Source organism: Accipiter gentilis, chromosome 14 (assembly GCF_929443795.1).
Source record: "Accipiter gentilis chromosome 14, bAccGen1.1, whole genome shotgun sequence".
Lineage (NCBI taxonomy): Eukaryota > Metazoa > Chordata > Aves > Accipitriformes > Accipitridae > Astur > Astur gentilis.
In genome coordinates, this window is record NC_064893.1 from 19,945,099 (window position 1) to 19,962,896 (window position 17,798).

The 17,798-nt window shown below is 39.2% G+C and overlaps 1 protein-coding gene across 2 annotated transcripts in view; it reads left to right on the plus strand.

The window, feature by feature from the left end:
* Window positions 1-17,798, plus strand: part of PTPRT (protein tyrosine phosphatase receptor type T) — a 485,911-nt gene that overhangs the window by 326,274 nt on the left and 141,839 nt on the right. For both annotated transcript variants that reach the window (XM_049816979.1, XM_049816980.1), the window contains exons 8-9: window positions 4,547-4,843; window positions 6,201-6,310. In XM_049816979.1, the coding sequence (XP_049672936.1) occupies window positions 4,547-4,843; window positions 6,201-6,310 (407 nt within the window). The remainder of the gene's footprint in view (window positions 1-4,546; window positions 4,844-6,200; window positions 6,311-17,798) is intronic.

Consider the following 17,798-nt stretch of genomic DNA (forward strand, 5'->3'; position numbering starts at 1 on the left):
ATACTACCAAATTTATATTTTGTAAATGAAAATAAATTTAAATGTTTTCTGGGCTACCCAGAGTACCATGCTGGTAGTTGGGAAGACACAAGTTTTGGCATTTTATCAACTACCAATGCACTCAGTCTTCCCCTTGTCTCCCCCCCAGTCTGCCTAGGAGGAAGGGATGGGGACCCTACTGGGCTGCCCAGATGTTGGTTGCCTGCTCTGGTTGGAGCGACTGGCTGACGAACTCAGGTGTGGGTGTGTTGAGGGGAAGGCAGGAATCAGACTCACACCTATTTTCCTTCTCTTTCTGTATCAGAAGGCATCAGTTCAGGACTCACAGAAAGCTGCCACACCTGTCATGCTCGTTTTTCTTCCCTTTGTGCATTTTCAGTCTCTGTAACCTACTACTGGGAAACAGAATTTAATCAGTGGTCACCTGCACTGCTAATAAACTCTGCCTTCTGCTCTCCATAGGGTCAGGACACATGGGCATGGGGCCTCAGACAAGTATGGACATCTTCCACTTGATGTCATGTCTTTACTGACAGGAACAATTTCTTGCAATTAGTCTCCTGCAGCAGGTAGTTAACCTGAGGGCAACAGCTGATTATCTCTAACTTCACTGCTCAAGTTGAGCTTCATGTTCAAACTCCAGTGTTTCACTGTTGCTTCCTTTGCTCTCTGTTCTTCTCTTGATGGAGGGGTATAAAGCAGAGACAATTGTTATTAATAATCTAAGTCAACCTTTGCTTTTCTATACCTCACCTTGAGCAAGAAGACTACAGTGAACAAAATGAGAACTATAACACTCAATAAGGAAAGAGCAAAACCAGCCATAAAAGTCAACTTTTCTATAAAATTGTGATAGCAGAAAATGCAGTCTGTGAATGTTGCAGGTCACTGTTGAATCAAAAATGCCTGCTTACCTGGACTAAGGACTGAGAGTACAGCTGAAGGATCACTGGGAGAGTTTGTTTTGTTAGGGCCACTTGTACATCACAAGTGCTTCAGAAAGGTTCGTGGCCTGCTGAGTGTTTGCAGCAGCCTACCAGAGTAATGATAGGTATTGAAGCAGCAGTGGGAGATGTGGTATTAAAAAATACTGTTCGGTCCTTGACTTCGATGTGAACTTTGAAATTGTGATTAATAGTTCAAACAGGCTGAAATAAAAATACAGCATTTGCACAGTGGAATCCCAGACACTGCAAATTTCTTTGCGTTGGTTCAAGTCTAGTTTTAATAGATTGGTGGTAGCTGTTTCATTGCTCCTGCCTCTTAAGAATTTCCTTTGTTTTTTCCAAGGTGTCAAGACACTTAGAAAATTTTACTTCCATTTATACAGATTACTCCAATGTCTTTTTGTATATGATCTCTTAAGTATTCAAATTGTGCCAGTCTGTTTTTCTCTTGCTTCGTTAGGTATTTTTGTACAGTTGAAGTTGAGATACATATTAGCAGCTTTTCTTACACTAGCCAAGTGCAAGGTTAATAATTTTCAGGGATTTTCTTGTGTTATATGGAAGCTGTAATTCCAGAAATACAGAAATAGAGAAGTTTGTCCAGTTTTAAATATTCACCACTACTAGAGGACTGTAGATCAATTATAAACATTTTTAGTTTTGTTTCTTTTGGGGGAAAATAAGTCATTAGGACATTACAAAAAACAGGTGGTGTTAGAGACAGTAGAGTCCAGGGATAGGTACTCCAGACCTTTTGAGACTGTATACTTACAAAGCTAAAATGCAGAATTAAATGGACAAGGTAGTAGGACCACTGCCCTTTAAAAACAACAGTACAAAATCTCATCTTTGAAAATGAGTTTCAATGGCTTACGCTGCAGAGGAAATCAGTGAGATTCAGAGAGAATATAAAGATTTCCAGATCATGCTTCTATTTGTTGATTTAATTCCAGTTTGGTTTCTCCCTCTCTGAACCTAAAGTTTAAACCTAAAGTTTAAATAGTTTTGACTTATTTATTCTCACTGTGCTCAAGAACTAGAAGGCCATTAGATGTCATGTTTCTACACGTGCAGTTAGAGACTCCTTAGGCTATGGGTATTTCTGGGTACCCATACCAGAATAGTATGGGTACTATAGTTCCATAGTTCTTGGGAGAATGTGGTATGTTCTGTGATTGTGTAATGGGTTCTGGACTATGTTTGTGATCTGTGTTTTAGCTTCTCACTTTGTAACTCAAAGTCATCTGTGGTTAATAGGCTGGTTACTCTGTTGAAAAGATTGTGCTGCAAAAACAAAGAAAGGCTTGAGGTTGTATCTCAGAGCATTTCCAGTAAAACCTTGAGTAGAATTAGAAACTGGTTGATACAAGGCAGCTTCCAAGACGTCCAGTTTTGGGTAAGAAAGGAAAGGGCAAATGTGAACAAGATGAGAAAGCAAGCTAAAAACTGCAGGTAATATTCCGTAATCCAGGTTTTGGACATATGACTTGGTGAGATGATGCTGAATCTGAGTTGTTCCTTACCCACTGATCAAGTCAGCACATCTGACATCAATAAAAAAAATACCCTCTAATTACCCATTCATTCCATACCATGACTGACTTAAAGAAAATAACTGTAATTTAAAAAACCCCAACAGTATACCATTAACATGGAGGTTAATTGCCATCTTCAGCTGTATCATTGTCTTGGCATGAAAAGTTTTTGCCACGTCTTGGCCACATTCTGGGTTAGGGTCTGGAGTTGATTACTTGGTATAGTTGAGAGTTCAGAAGGACAAGCATCTGCATCTTGGAATGAGGCTTGTGCTTACCTTTACGGTTTTCAGAGTCTGAAAGATTTCACAGAACCATTCTTTTTGTTCACCTTATTTATCTATACAACTCACCTACAGAAATGTTCTTTTCATGGGTTTATATTAAAGGAATGATTATCACCTAATGCTAAGTATATATGTGTATATTTATGCATACAAAAGTTCTAGTTTCTAAATTATAATTTTTTTGACACACACAGTACTAAAGAATCTCATTTAAGAGGTGCTTTCTGGATGCTAAGGGATTGACATAACTTATATGGAATCCCAAACCAGTTGCTAGCTTTAGGCCCCTGGTCCTTTATTATCCATCCTATTTCAAAAGTGGCTGCACATGTGTGTGTGTGTATAAAGATTCAGAATAGTGTTCATTTCAGAAGTAGCTATTTTTCCCATTGCCAATCACTAGAGTTTTTTAGTACTAATACAGGATATGCTGGTTGTTATAGTGTGTTTTCTGCTTATGCATTAGTAGATTGAAGTCAGTATAGCCGGTGCATGCTTTACTTTCAAGAATTACTAGAAGGCTTTTTCTCCACTTTAATTATCTTTCAAAGAACTGCAACAACTATTCAGGAGTCCTTGTGACTTTTTTTTTGTCCCATGAAAATGTTCTGTTCCTTTCTTAGGTTGAAATCATGAGAGAACATGACAAGTGGGCAGAACACTAAATTGTGCTCTAAATCTATAAACTTTATGTGAAATTATGTATTTTCTAATTACTTTGCTTAGATATATATTGAGCAAAAAAGAAAACGACCTACACAAGTTGAAGAAATGTCAGATAAACAAACTATGACATGTTTAGTATTATTACCATCTGACATATCTCAGACTGATTTTACTCATCCTTCATTCTTTATATCTGCATGTCTAGCAGTGCATGCATTTATATTTTATATAAAGGGCAGAGTCTGTAGTCAGAGCATTTCAGTTATGTTGTTAAAAATAAATTAAGGAACAGCAGGTGCAAGTGATTCCTACACATGAATATTCAAACTGTACCTCAGTCGGATACTGTAGGAAGAATAATAAAGAGAAATGAAACTTTGGTGGGGCCAATGCATTGGTATGATCTGAAATGAAAGTTTTATTGGCACAAGGTTGAGATGACTCGGAAAACTTATTCAAGGAGTGGCATGATCTGCTCGTATGCTCCATTGCCAGAACATTCGAGTTTAAAAAATTGAGGGGGCAGTAGCACTGGGATGTTGGAAGTGTAACAGGCTCTTCATCTTGATTCTTACACACTTGTGCTTTAGCCTCTGAGCAGAATGGGTTTAGGGTCGGCAGGAGGGTGTAGGGGCTACATAGCTAAATGGAAAGCTAAGAGACTTGAGTTCATTCCTTCTCTGGCACCCATTTCCTATGTATTTGCATCACTTAGGGCTGGACTCACCAAGGTATTTAGGCATTTTCAGGTAGACTATTGACTAGCTTTTTGGGGGGGAATGGGGGCAGGGATAAGAATGAAGAAAGTGCGACTTTCACGCTACTTAACTGGTAGAATCATACTGCCATTGTTGGATTCAGTGGGGTTTCACAGGAATCAGGAACATGACCACTGTTCAGGGCCCTGTGACAGGGGATTTTCAGGGGAAACTCAGGAGCCAGAATGCATATGTGGACCTGACGTTCATTTCCCTATCACTTAGACATCGTAAAGACAAGAACATTCAGAACTGTGAAGTGCTTAGATACTCTAGCAATATGGAAGGGAGCATATTAATTGATGACTGGCTTCTTTTAATGTAATTTCTTTTTTTCTTTGCTTGCTTCACAGATCCCGTCCATGGACCACAAAATGTAGAAGTTGTTGATATTCGCTCCCGTCAGCTGACATTGCAGTGGGAGCCCTTTGGTTATGCGGTGACCCGCTGTCACAGTTACAATCTCACAGTCCAGTACCAGTATGTGTTTAACCAGCAAAAATTTGAGGCAGAGGAGCTCATCCAAACTTCTTCCCACTACACCTTGCGAGGCCTTCGGCCCTTCATGACCATCAGGCTGAGGTTAGCCCTCTCTAACCCGGAGGGCAAAATGGAAAGTGAGGAGTTGGTTGTGCAGACTGAGGAAGATGGTAAGTTATGTTGGGTTTGCTTGCTTGCTTATTTTTTAGGGGAAGACTAATATTTTCAGGTTATAAATAACAACATAACCCTCTGTCCCATGAAACTTATAAATGGCTTCTCTGGACAGTGTGTGTATTATGCAAGTAAAATTTGTAGGTGTAAATAATTTCCATTTCATAGCCATGTTCTTGAAAGGGCAAGGATCCCTGAATTGCTTGGAAATGACAAATGCCAGTCTGAGCAGTTACCAAACAGCCGTAGGTTTAATTCTATAGAAGTCATGATCTGAACTACCCAGGGCCCACAGAGCAGATTACTTTATCATATGGGCAAATGTGATCCTGGCATTTGTTGATTTTTCTTGTGCCTTCATGTCGTTGTCCCAAAACCTAGTATAATGTCTTCCTTTCCAGAGTGTAGCTTTTCTTAATACTGATCTTCTGGACATAGCATTTTACATACGTCTCAGAAGCTAAATTCATTTGGTGCTAACTCTTCCGTTCTTGGTATAAAAGAACTGTTTTCCCGAAGTGCTGATGGAAAGCTTTAAAGTGTTATTATCCGATCTGAGCTATTTCAGACCAAGGACTCTCATAGACTACAAGACTCCATTCTGTCTAATGTGTTAAAAAAGAAGTGTTCTTCCTCTGCCAGAGCTATAAGGAGTTGCTGTCCTAAGTTTCTCTCAGCTGAAAGTGGCTCTTGCAGTCCAGTATATCATATGGAGGGACATAAGAGGATGGCAGGTCTTTCAGAAAAATGAACGGGGTTTTTATCAGACAGGCTTGGGAGTGAATTTAGTTAGTTATCTTCCACAGCATTAAAATTTTGCTTGAGTAGGTGGATTTTTTAGCTGGCCTTGTAGCCATAATGAAATATAAATCTTACATTGTTACTTTACTAAGGAAATCAATCTTTCATATTGATAAAGGTGTGCAGCCCAGTAGCATCTTTATGCCGAGGTGCAATCTGGCTGTTTAGGTGGATTGAGCTTTCCTGTTGTGTGGGTTGCAAAGGACAAATTAAATTCCCTGCTGCTGCTAAGCTGTACTGGAATAAGAACATACTGAAATTAACTTCATATTTTCATGGATTCTGATTTTATTTATCTCTTAGTGGCTAGATTAGGGTATTCTTATTTGAACCAAGGGTTGAGAATAGGCCTTTAATATTGATAGTACCTTGATAATGGTAGTGCCTTGAGGGTTTGTCTGGGGTTTTTTTTATATATTTTTTATTTTTTTATTTTCAGCTCTGAACTTCCTGTCTGGTGGCCTTTTGGTGTCTTCTGACTTGTGTGCAGCTGGACATGGTGGTAGCTTCTAACACATTTTTTTGGTTGGTTTTTTTTTTTTTTTCCTGTAGTTCCTGGACCCATTCCCTTGGAATCCATCCAGGGAGGACCTTTTGAAGAGAAGATCTATGTTCAGTGGAAGCCTCCAAATGAGACAAATGGCATCATTACACTCTATGAGGTGAGGAGAACAGATTGCTGTCAAGGAATACATGCCACAGGGCCCTTCTCATATGTATTTAAGCCAATCCAAAGCTCTAAGACATTTCAGTAGGTGCTAAAAGCAGCCTGATTAAAATAGAAAAGAATCTTCAAGATAGTCTGCTTCTATCACTGAAAAAGTTTTCCAGTTCAAAAAAGAGAAAAGAATTCTTTACCAATATGTGTGGCAAAATGAGAGCCATATATTCCCCCGTGTCTCGGGTGTTCAATTCCTGCCCTTTCTTCTTCTGTGGTATCTCCAAGGTCCATTTTATATCTTTTTTTTTTCTTAGACTAAACTTCCGTTAGGTTTTGTACATAAATACTGCAACTAATTCCCCTCTGTCTTTCCAACAGTCATAACACTTCCTGGCAGTCTCAGCAGAATATAGTCATGAAGTCTTATAGTGTTCTTACTGAATCTTTCAATGATACATCTATCTAACCCAACCACTTTCCTTGCCACCAAACAAAATATGCAGCACATTATAGGACAATCACTGAACATCCTATGCTGGATTTAAAAAAAAAAAAAAATTAGATGTGATTCTAGAGTGTATCAGAAGAGATGTTTTTTATTAAGGTAAGAAAAAATTACTGTTGTCATGTGCTTCTGGTGAGACTGTGTCCATAATATCATGTGCACCCAAATATGCAGAAAAGGAATATGAAAGGAGGACTGCTTTAGAAGATCACGTGAAATGAGAGACAGTCCTACAAAAGAAGGTAAAGGCACTTTTATTAAATAGTGGAAAGTGGTGCACCAGTGCTGGCTGAGTGTGTTTCAGTTTATAGGTTCAGCATTTACCACAGTAAGGTTAGAAAAAGTGAAAAAAATTTTGCTTTTATGATGATGTAAAAATCCTCACTGTGGGCTTGTGCAGCATTTTCTGATACAGAGGGGCAAGAACCACTTTTTTGCTTTCTCTTTTATGCTGGGTGAATGTACAAACTTATTTTGGAAATGGCATGGGTGCAAGAAGCAACTCTGCCATCACCAATGAGGTTCTGCTCCTTTCCTCTTCCCATCCAGCTTCTCGGTTTGGAACAGCATGTCTTATAACATATCACTCCTAGATCTCCTTGCTAACACTGACTGTCACTGTGTGACAAGTTCATCAGCTGGAGATAAAAATACAGATGAGCAGTTAGTTACAGATAACCTGGAAAGATGGCCAGAGCATTCTCAGGGTGATAGTCAGGCTGTTACATCTGTATCACAAACAAATATGAGCACCTGTTCCAAGTAACGGCTGATCCTGCTTTTGAAATTACTCAGTAAATAAAGTAGAGGTCTTTGCACAGAAACATCTCATCCTGCTACCTGCAATTGACGTTTAATCTTCCTGAAAACACAGAGAAGCTTCCAGTATTGTCCAGGTAGTTGCATCTTCTTTATTGTTTGCTTAATCTTTAGCCTACTATGGATACTTAAACCTGCACCTTTGTCTCTACTGGTGTTATTTTAAGATTTCATGCCATGTGTCTAGGACCAAACTAATTCCTCAGTAGTAGTGACCTCCAAAGTGTTGTTTTAGATGGCGTTCAGCCACTTTTAGTATCATCGTGGCCTTACACTGCTTTAACACAGTTCAGCTGACCTATTGGTTAAAGAGGAAAAAAAACACCCTAGCGGCTAGTCTCTGATTGGTTTTCAGTTCTTTCCCATGGCTTACAGTACTGATCCAGCTAGAAGCAGAAGGCTTTAGTGACAACAGAAGAAAAAAGGCCTAACTATGAACTTGTGCAGTGCTACTTTAATGAGGTCTCTGTAGGGAGCTTAGTTCCTGAAGCCCAGCACTGGCAGTGCTGCTCTGTCACCAGGATAAGCTGGGAGGCTCAGTGGTGTGCTAGCAAATTTGCAGCTATCTAGAAATTCTGCAATTGTGTCTTTGTCATTAGGGAGAAACAAACCCAAGACCCTACCAACATTTATTAAGGAAAAATTCCCTGCAAAGTACAGATCAATAAATATCACTTTATGAATTTGAGTTAGTGGTGTCAAGTTCTGCATGACACCTGGAAGCAGCTTGCTAGACTTACTCGTAGCTATTGTGCAAGCAATGGTGTCTCAACCTCCTTTGGGCACAAATCCTACTAATAAAAACAAATAAAACCCCCTCCTCCTCCTAAGCAATATTTCCCTCCTTACCATCACCATCAAGATCTGTTTCATTGTATCTGGATACTGTATTTTCTCTCTATTTCTGTTTAAAAAAAAAAAAGTGTTGTAAGCTTCTAAAATGCTTCCAAATAATCAAACTGTCTATTCTACCTACATTCCACTTGCTTTTCCTTGGGACAGATTTTTTTCTTGTATCCCTAATCATTCTTGCAGTTCCCTGCCAGGCAGACTTCCATATTGTACAAATTGCAGTTGCACTCTGCATGTGCATGCTTACATGCCACCTGGGCTGAAATTCAGCAGCACAATCTTCTACAAGTCATTTGGCAGCCAGAATCACTAATTTCATAATGACTGAATACTTCTAAAGTGCCTCAACAAAATGGAACGATCTTAACGAACCTTTTTGACTTACACAATTCTCTTCTGATTGATAGTTATCCTTCAAAATACTATTGTAATCTTTTAATAAAGGTGGCAATAGCCTTGCATTTAAAGCGGGTTCAAAAATGCCCTGTGTTCAGTGGGAGAATTAATTGTTTCACTGGGTACAGCCACAGCTGGATTTTTAAACAAAGGAACCTTATAGATCCCCAAATCAGTATGTAATTGCAGTCTGTTTCTAGGGAGCAGAAACCTCTTGTTCAAGGAACCTTGGAAAGCTCCGGGAATTGCAAGCAGTTAATCAGTATGCTGAAAAGATTAGGATACGAGCCATGTGGAAAGCAAGTGATGGTACAGTTCATTCAGGGGGTGTTAGGGGAGCACAGCAAAGCAGTTAATAACATGAGCATATGCTGAGTTAGTAGGTGTCAGTTGATCTGTCCAGTCAAGTAAGCCATTAGGGAGATGCACAGGCTGCTGTTGCAAGCAAGCCGTGCAACAGAGATAAAGCTTAAGAGCTCTAGTCAAGTCCTCAGGTAGCTTCAAGGTGTGTAGGTGCTTACATGAGGCAAGTAGATCAATCTGTGTATAGAAACACTGCTAAACAGCAATAATAGATTTTGCTGGTACATTGGTTAGGGTAGAATGCTCTACAGAGATGTTTTTGCATGTGACATTCACGAAAGAGGTGTTATTACAGCTCACTACAAAAGACAGCTGTGAGTGGCAGAATCTAATAATATTGTAATAAGTCCTGTCCCCCCTTCAGTCTCCTGGCAGACTGAAAACACCACAACTTGTTGAATTATTTTTTTTAGCAGTCCTGAAAAGCTGCTATGCTTTAATATCCCTAATAATCAAATTCTGCTTATTGTGCTTATACCATGTGGGAGCTGAGCTTCAAAGCCTTTGTGTACAAAGACATGCAACAAAGGGTTGTGGGTTTTTTTGTATTTTCTTTTTTATCCTAAGTGTGTGTAAAGTCAAACCACCATTAAACAGCAGAAGGACCTATGCTGTCATTGGACTGCAGGAACAAGCAATCCAATTTAAGTTCATGCACCAGCTTTGGCACTTAAATTCCTCTGCTTTTAGATGACATGAGGTTGTTTCAAGCGTTTGTTCCATAATCCAAACTGAAGTGCTTCAGATACATGTGTGGACCCAGACATTTTGTGCAAACTTGTACCTTGAAAATGTAAATAAACAAAACTTATTTATATCTGCATTTCACTGTTAGGGGAGCTAGAAGATTACAGGTAGACTCAGTAAGTGATGTTGGCTTTCGCTTTTGTAAATACGTTTTTCATGTGTAATCTATTCCTCAAAACTGTTAGTTTTTAGACTATTTTGCCCTTAAAGAGGAACAAGGAGAAAAATCCACCTAGCATTCCTGTCTAAAATACTTGTCACATTACTTGAGGGAAGGCATTGTTATAAGGTATTACGATCCTAGCAGCATTTAAAGGGTGGCTGCAGTATATTCAGCTCCTTGGCTGCAAAAATGGCACTCAGATTGTTGAAATCCTTTCAATGAGCCATGCCTAAAGGCAGTGTTTAAACAGCAAGCTGTCTATTTAAACATCCTAAGGTGTAGTCTTGTAATCAGTTATGTTCTCATCTTTATGATTATTAAGTCCCATGTGGGTTGCACATGGGTCTTGGGAAAAATAAGGATGCATTTGCAGCTTCTAACTAGCTTGTTTTCTTAGTTACTGTTTCTGAAATGCTGTAAATCTCTATTTAGATGCCAGGAATAATAATATAAGGGACTTTCATACACAATTTCAGCTCTTTAATGGGATGCTTAGAGCCTAGTTCCACTAATCCCAGTGGATTTGAGTTTAAATTGCACTTCAGAGGTTACAGATCCTCTTAGTTGCCATGTAAAATTGCAGCCTGCCCTTCATCATCTCTCCAGTTGCCAATATGCCATTTCTTCTTGATCACGTCACTCACTTTTTCTCTGCAGGAGAGGTCATTACACGGAAACCATCTCTTAGAGGGTCATGCATAAGGTCAATATTTGTGGGATGTGCTGCCTGCATTTACAATAGGGTGGAAACAAATTTCTTCCACCTTTGACCCCTGAATGTGCATACTTGCTGTAACACAAAGCATGATTATCTGGTGTGATAGCTATCCACTGCATGGATATGCATGCATTTCTATTCATAGCCCTTTTTTAAGCTCTTCATGAAACCTGACATTTTTAGAATAAAATCTTCCCTGCTAAAAGGTGTAGCAAAAAAAGATTTCCTGGAAAAGCTGAAAGTGTTGGGAACTCAACTTGGCTTAGTCATTTGTTTGTTTATTTAAAGGCTTTTTTTTTTGGTTAAGAGGAGTGAAAAATGGCTCCCACAAGAAGGAAAGCAACAACCACGAAATCTTGCAACCAATTTATATAAAGCTCTACAGTCGAATAGTAGAAAGATGACAATTCTCGGAAATTGCCTTCAGTGAGAAGTGGCTTTGAATGTTCCCATGAAAATCAATCATGTTACAGCTTCTCAATTGCATTCTGTGGATGCATGATACTCCTGGGACAAAGCTTTCTCACTTAAGCTCACTAAGTGTGCACTGAAGGAAGTCCACGCTACACACAGCTGGCTGCTGCATTTAGCTGAACATTAAGAGAACATTAAGGAGACACTGTTAAGTGCTCAAAACCCAGGAAATGATCAATTAAGGATTGTATATTCGGTCTTAGCTTTATCACTCTTCTGTACAGGCGTTTGACAATGCAGTCTTCACACAATTGGATATTACTCTCTGCTCATCTGCAGCACTAATGTTGTTTTCCTTTGGCACCAGATTTATACGGTGTCTTGTACTGCAGTATAATGTTTGTCCAGAGTCCATGAAAGTCAATTACAAGAAGAATAAGTGTTTTACTGCATTCGTACTATGTTGAATTAGAATTCTTTAATAATCTAAACTAGCAACAAAACAGTGTGGCCATGTATAATCTGTTTAAGTTTGAAACTCTGTCAGCTCTATATTAGGCTGCGTCATCCTCTCAATTACATGTAAGGAAAGCTGTGCTTATACACCCAGCTACATTAGTTCTGTAGTTAATGGCTTTTTGTGCAGAATTGCACTGGAAGAGGGCTGGGCTAACTGAAGAGAAGTTGTTTATTATATTGTTGCTGACTGTAGTATTTACTGAGCTCTTGGTAAACAGGTTGGTTAGACGCTGCCAATGTTCTGGGGCCCACTTAGTCAGGATTCAGGCTGGAATTTGGAAAATGAATGGTGCTGATTGCACTAATTTATTACCTTTTTTTTTTTTGCAGTTGAGAAAGGCTGTAAATCTGAGCATTGCTCGCTTTTTGGTAGGTTGGGATGCCATGTCAGCCACAAACCCTGTTGTTCTGTTTCTGGGACAAGGCAGGGCTTAGTGAGACAGCTTTCTGGTGAAATTTGAGGAGCACAAGGTGACAAGAAATATCTTTTCTTTCAGTCAGCAGAATCCCATAAAGAGATCTTTTTCCCCCTTCCATGCTGTTTAATAAAGTAATATGGCTTATAAGCTCCCTGTGAGCCCTAGAATACTAGTATATGCTTGAGTGACCCCCCTGGCATACACTGGGCATTTAAGATGGCTTCTCTGATGCTGCAAGGAAAACCTAATTTACCTGTGCACAATAATATAGAAGCCAACATATGCAGCTGCTGTTCTGGTGAAACAGGATGGCTTTCCTTCCCCTGTCACATTTGGAAACATAAAATCCCGTGGCGGAATTGAAGTCAGTTGGAGCCGTGTTGATTTATAGCTGATGTGGGGGATAATAGGAATTATGCTCTGCTCTGTCTGTCTTGTACGTCCTAGGGCAATGACTCTGCTGCCTGTTCATGCTCCTTACATCTAAGGAGGGCAGCAGCAGGGAGGATGCACCAGATGCAGGCTGTCTGGCTGTTTACTCAGGTGCTAAACCCTGTTGAAGAGAGCCTGCTGTATCTTTGCTGCTGTTGTTTCTCTGTGTTAGTTTAACACAACTTTAAAATTAGGAAATGTTTAAATGGTTTCCTAATTAGGGATACTTTTCTGAATGAAGACCTTAAAGTGCTTTTGAACAAACTTCTTCAAATTACATAGGATTCTTAATTGTGCGCTACTCACTCAGTGTTACTTGCAAGATATACTTAACTTGGAAGCATTTGTTAATGATGCTCTTTTAAATCTTATGGTTTCCTGTAACATCTTGATGAGAAAATGAGAGGGTTTGTTGAGAAACTCAGATGTCAGGGTTTTTTTAAATGTATGACAACCTCCAGGTAAATAGCATACTTGTGTTATAAATAGTATGAATCAACTCTTTAAAAAAAAATTGCTTGATCAAGCTTTCCAGAAATAAAAGCATAATACGGTCCCTTGAGCACAACAATTTCTTTGATTACCTTTTTATTGTTCTTTTGAAGCCAGTAGACTTGCAGCAATATAAATCTAATGCAAATGAGAAAAGATATTTGGCTACAACAAAACTTTTTTTTTGTTGTTTTAAGGAAGGAACTGAATTATTTTAGTGTGCATGTTGAGCTCTTTCTAAGCCAAATTAAGTGAAAAGAACTGGAAAAAAAACCCAAACCCAAAACCTTATTCTTTCTTATAAGGAAGTTCAAATTTAAAAAATCCTTTTGTGGATATGTGAACATCTTGTCTTTCTACCTTCCAATAGTTTATTTTGTTTTCTAGAAAAAATACAGTTTTGGGCTATTCTTTTTTTATTCAGACATGCTGTTTCTCTTTATTGCTCATCCAGGAAAACAGTTGATTCTTAATCCCATTTCTTCCATCTAATCTTTTCAAGTGCCAGTGTGCCTGTGCAGTTGCGGTGATATACATAAAGCTTTTTAACAATTCCATGTTCAAATCTTGCAATATCTTGCTTACCAAAATGTAGTAGTTAACTAACTTGAAAGCGAACTACAGATATGTGTTTGTACTTCCTCCCTAGATGGTTATTTCCCTTTCATCTTAAGTATTGCTTAATTTAGCAAATAGATAGGATTGAAAAATCCAGAAGTGGTGGCTTTATCCTGTTAATTGGTGCAACTGAGGAACTGTGTAAAAGAGGAAAAGCCAGTCAAGGTGATCTTCCCATTGCCTTCAAAAAGAGGAGATGCCAGCATTATGCTTCCGTTTGGGAAATTAATTGTGCGTGTGCATTAGACCCAGTCTTTAACTATTATCCTGCCATCCAGTGGACAGGATTGGTTTGGGTTTGGGTTTAGTTTTCTGTGCCCTAATCTCGTTACCGGTCTCTGTCACTTTGAGCCCCTTGCTTCCCTTTTTGCGTCCTGCTTTTGCCCTCCCTGTTTTTTAACATTTTTTCCTGATTTCTGTTCTCCCTACTGTCCAGGTGGTATTGCTGACAGCAAGGGTGGGATGGCTTTCAGAAGGATGCTGGAACTGCTAGGTTTTAGCACAGCGAGAAGTACTGGATTCCTTATTCTTCTCTTGTTTCTAATTCAACTGGTTTTGGCTGAAATTGTGAAAAGCAACTTAGGGCGAGGCAGACGCTTGACTTGGAAAGTAAGCACAAATGGATGGTTTAAGATTTAAGTGACTAAAAATATCTGCTCTTAAAATTATCAGCTACCATAATAGCTAGGACTGATATTTTATCTATAAATGTGGGAAAAAAATTTATACGTATGTGGGTCTTGCTTCTGTTACTTTATGGTGTATAGCAAACAGAGCAGATGTAAGTGATGTTGTTAGTACTCCATTGTGTTGGTTTGGGGTTTTGTTCATTGCCCACAGCTTTCTCTATATCCAGTGTAACATGGCAAACCAGCTATGAGATATATTAAGCAGTGCTTTCAGCATCAAGAACTAACTGAGGAACAAGTATGGAGGTTGAATAACCCTCTCAATGCTGCAGTCCTATCAAAGCAATTTCTATAGTTGTCATTTTCTGCTATTAAACTGAACAATGAGGCTCTCCAATAAAATCATATGAAATAACAGCTCATTAAAAACTCTCCTTAATATATAGCATGCTAATTAATGTCAGTGGGGTGCAAGCTTGAATGGCAGAATAGACTATAATGTTTAGAAAGTAGGTAAAATAAAAGAAGATATTTTATCATTAATGACCTTTTAGTAAACCTAATGAAATCCTTAATGGCCTGAATACATTACTGAGGTGCTCCCAATTGCTTTGTTGCCTACTCCATTCTTCCTCCCTTTCTCATAGACATTAAATTTGGTTTTATTTATAGAAAACAAAAAGCAATAAAGTCCCAAGGAAGTATGAACACAGGAGGAAGGAGTCTAAGCAAGGAGAGCAGATGAGTCTTCTCACCCCTACTATCCCTGTTCCTGGTGAAGAGAAAGCCTGGGTGTAGGACCATGTTATATCCTGTCTTGTATGCGTGTTGTCTGTGTTTGTATTCAGGTTTAATTGACTCTGTGTTTGTGTGATTCACGGCAAATATGCTAGGGAGCAAATGGGCCTCTTTTATTCACAGGGTCTCCGTAGGTTAACTTCCATATTCATTCCTAGAGCTGCGCCATGGCTTTTTATACTGTTACCAACCACGCTGTGCTTGTGCTGTGACTAAATTAAAGGACTTTATTCTTCAGGGCTTTTAGTCTTTCACATGTTGCCAGCCTTAAATATAACTAGCAAAAATGCTGTTTAGCTCTCCCTTAACCTTCTCCGAAAAGAAGTAGTACAAGAATGGAAAATTGAAAGGCCTTTGCTTCCTCCTATTTCCTGGATGAAATTTAGTGGGCTGGGGTGGGATGTAAGTAGCAATAATTGCCTGGCTTAAGCTGAGTTTTAAGATGGAAAATGAGGCCAATCATCTGGTCATAAAATATATTCTTTAGTTCCGAAGTCCAGTACGGGAGAAGGATTGTTCACTAACCTGTTCACTAACTCTTTCCTGTTCATTAGAAGATAACTTTCTTCAAATTATTCCTTTTGTGTAACACTTGGTGCAATTAACTTTAGTCTTGTACCCCAAATGTCTGAAACTTCCTGATAAGATTGAAACTAATGTCCATCCCAGCTGCAATCCGAAGTCACCTGCAGTAGTAATTGTTCCTAAGAAGCACAGGCGGTTGGCGAGTCTTAGAAAAAAGAGCCCATGGCTTGCTATGTAATCATGTTTCAATCAGCTTTATAGAACCATGAAATTGATTGTCCCCCTGACGTACCGTACACTTCGGAGCAGATACTGTGCTAGGCAAGTTAATTCCTTATTTGGTTCCAAGCACACAAAAGAAGAGAGTTTTTTGCTTCCCCTCCTATTCTCACAAACCAAGGCGGAAGGGAGCACAAATCACCTTGAAATCAGAATTTGAGAGCACAACAGCTTCAGCGAGCCCTGTTTTGTTTTCCTAATCATCCAGTGAAAAGCATGGTGATTTAGGACAAAGATGCCCAGGCTGTTGGCTGTATACAAGGGAGCTTGGATGAATGACAAAACCAGCGGTGGTGATGACCAGGTAATGAAAGAGCTATAGGAATCATAAAAGTCTGACAGAAGCGAGAGATGAGAGAGAGTCTCATTAATGTGGTGTCCTCTTCGATATTGGAGTCAGCTTCTCTCTTCTTCTGGAGCTAAAAATAGGGGGTGCTGTGAAGATACAGTTTTGGGGCAATGAAGAATATTCCTCTTCAAATACCTGCAGAGAATTCTGGCCCTGTCTTCATAGAATTTAATTCTTGTTTCAAACTCCCTCATTTCATAAATAGTTTGGTCTTTCAACATAAGTGAAAATCCATTCAAAATAAATCCAAAATCCACCCACCAGTGAAAATTATAGGAGCAACTTCTTAACCTGACTCTCGTCCCTGGAAGTTTTAACATCTCCAACTTTTTTGTATTTTTTGTTGAAGTGTTCCCAATTCATGGTCACTCTTCAGTCTGAAACACTTCTTCTGCTGGAAGTGGTTTGTTAGTCCCCAAGCTTTCTTTGGGCTAACGCTAAAGTTCACAAGAAGGAATCAAGAAAAGCAAGGCTGTTGCAGTCTTCCTTAAAATGCTCCTACAAGGCCCTTATCTTGGGTAGAAACTCTGAGGGAGGACACAAACTAGAAAATGTATAATAAAAAAACCCAAGCCAAAACAAAAAAACCCTGCTGAAACAGCAAAAGATGCTTCTATCTAGATATATGTTGTCTTTTAGAATGAATGATCTTTCTCTAAGGCTCGCTTTGGTGACTTTGGAAAAGTCAGAAGTGTGGTCCCCCAAACTGCAGGGCAAGTTCAGGCCTCTTCTCCAACCATGAGCTCCTGTACAGGACTGGTCCAAGGTGGGAATGATGGTTGCTCCAACCTGCAACCCGCAGCGCTTCCTGTAGCTGGAATACCGGCAGCAGAGCAATGGGATGCAGTGGCGGGGTGAGGGCATTGTTTGTTTTGTTTGCTTTTGCACAGACCACAAGGGGCTTGTGGCTGCAGAATAATTATTAATTTGTGTATTGGAGAAGAGAAATACAAACACAAGTCATGCACACAGAACTCCTGCATGTTACTGGCTAGGATGTTTTTCCTTTTAGTGCTTGATACAGTTCCATTTTCCACTGAGCAAAAAGGTTTTTCTGAGCTATTTAACTTTATCTGTCTCTGTGACAGTGTTAAACTTGTATTAAATTTAGAGGGGAAAAAAATGTGTATACAGCATTATTAGCTTGCCATTTTCTTAGTTAGGACACAGACAAATTAGCAATTATTCAGGTTATCCAGACAAAAGTTACATCCTCACCTTATTAAGGATGAACTTTGTGAACTCCTCCATGCTGCTGCCGAGCAAACAGAGCTGCTCGCTAGATGTAACTCAATCCTTTTCCTGGATACTGTAATCTTTCTCGCTCATTATACTTTATAAAATCTGTCTTGTAATGCTGCACATTCCAGAAACATTATCTCTTCTTTCCAAACTTCTCTATACAGTATACCAGATTTCCAGTTAAATAAAACCATAGCTCCCCTTTCAGAG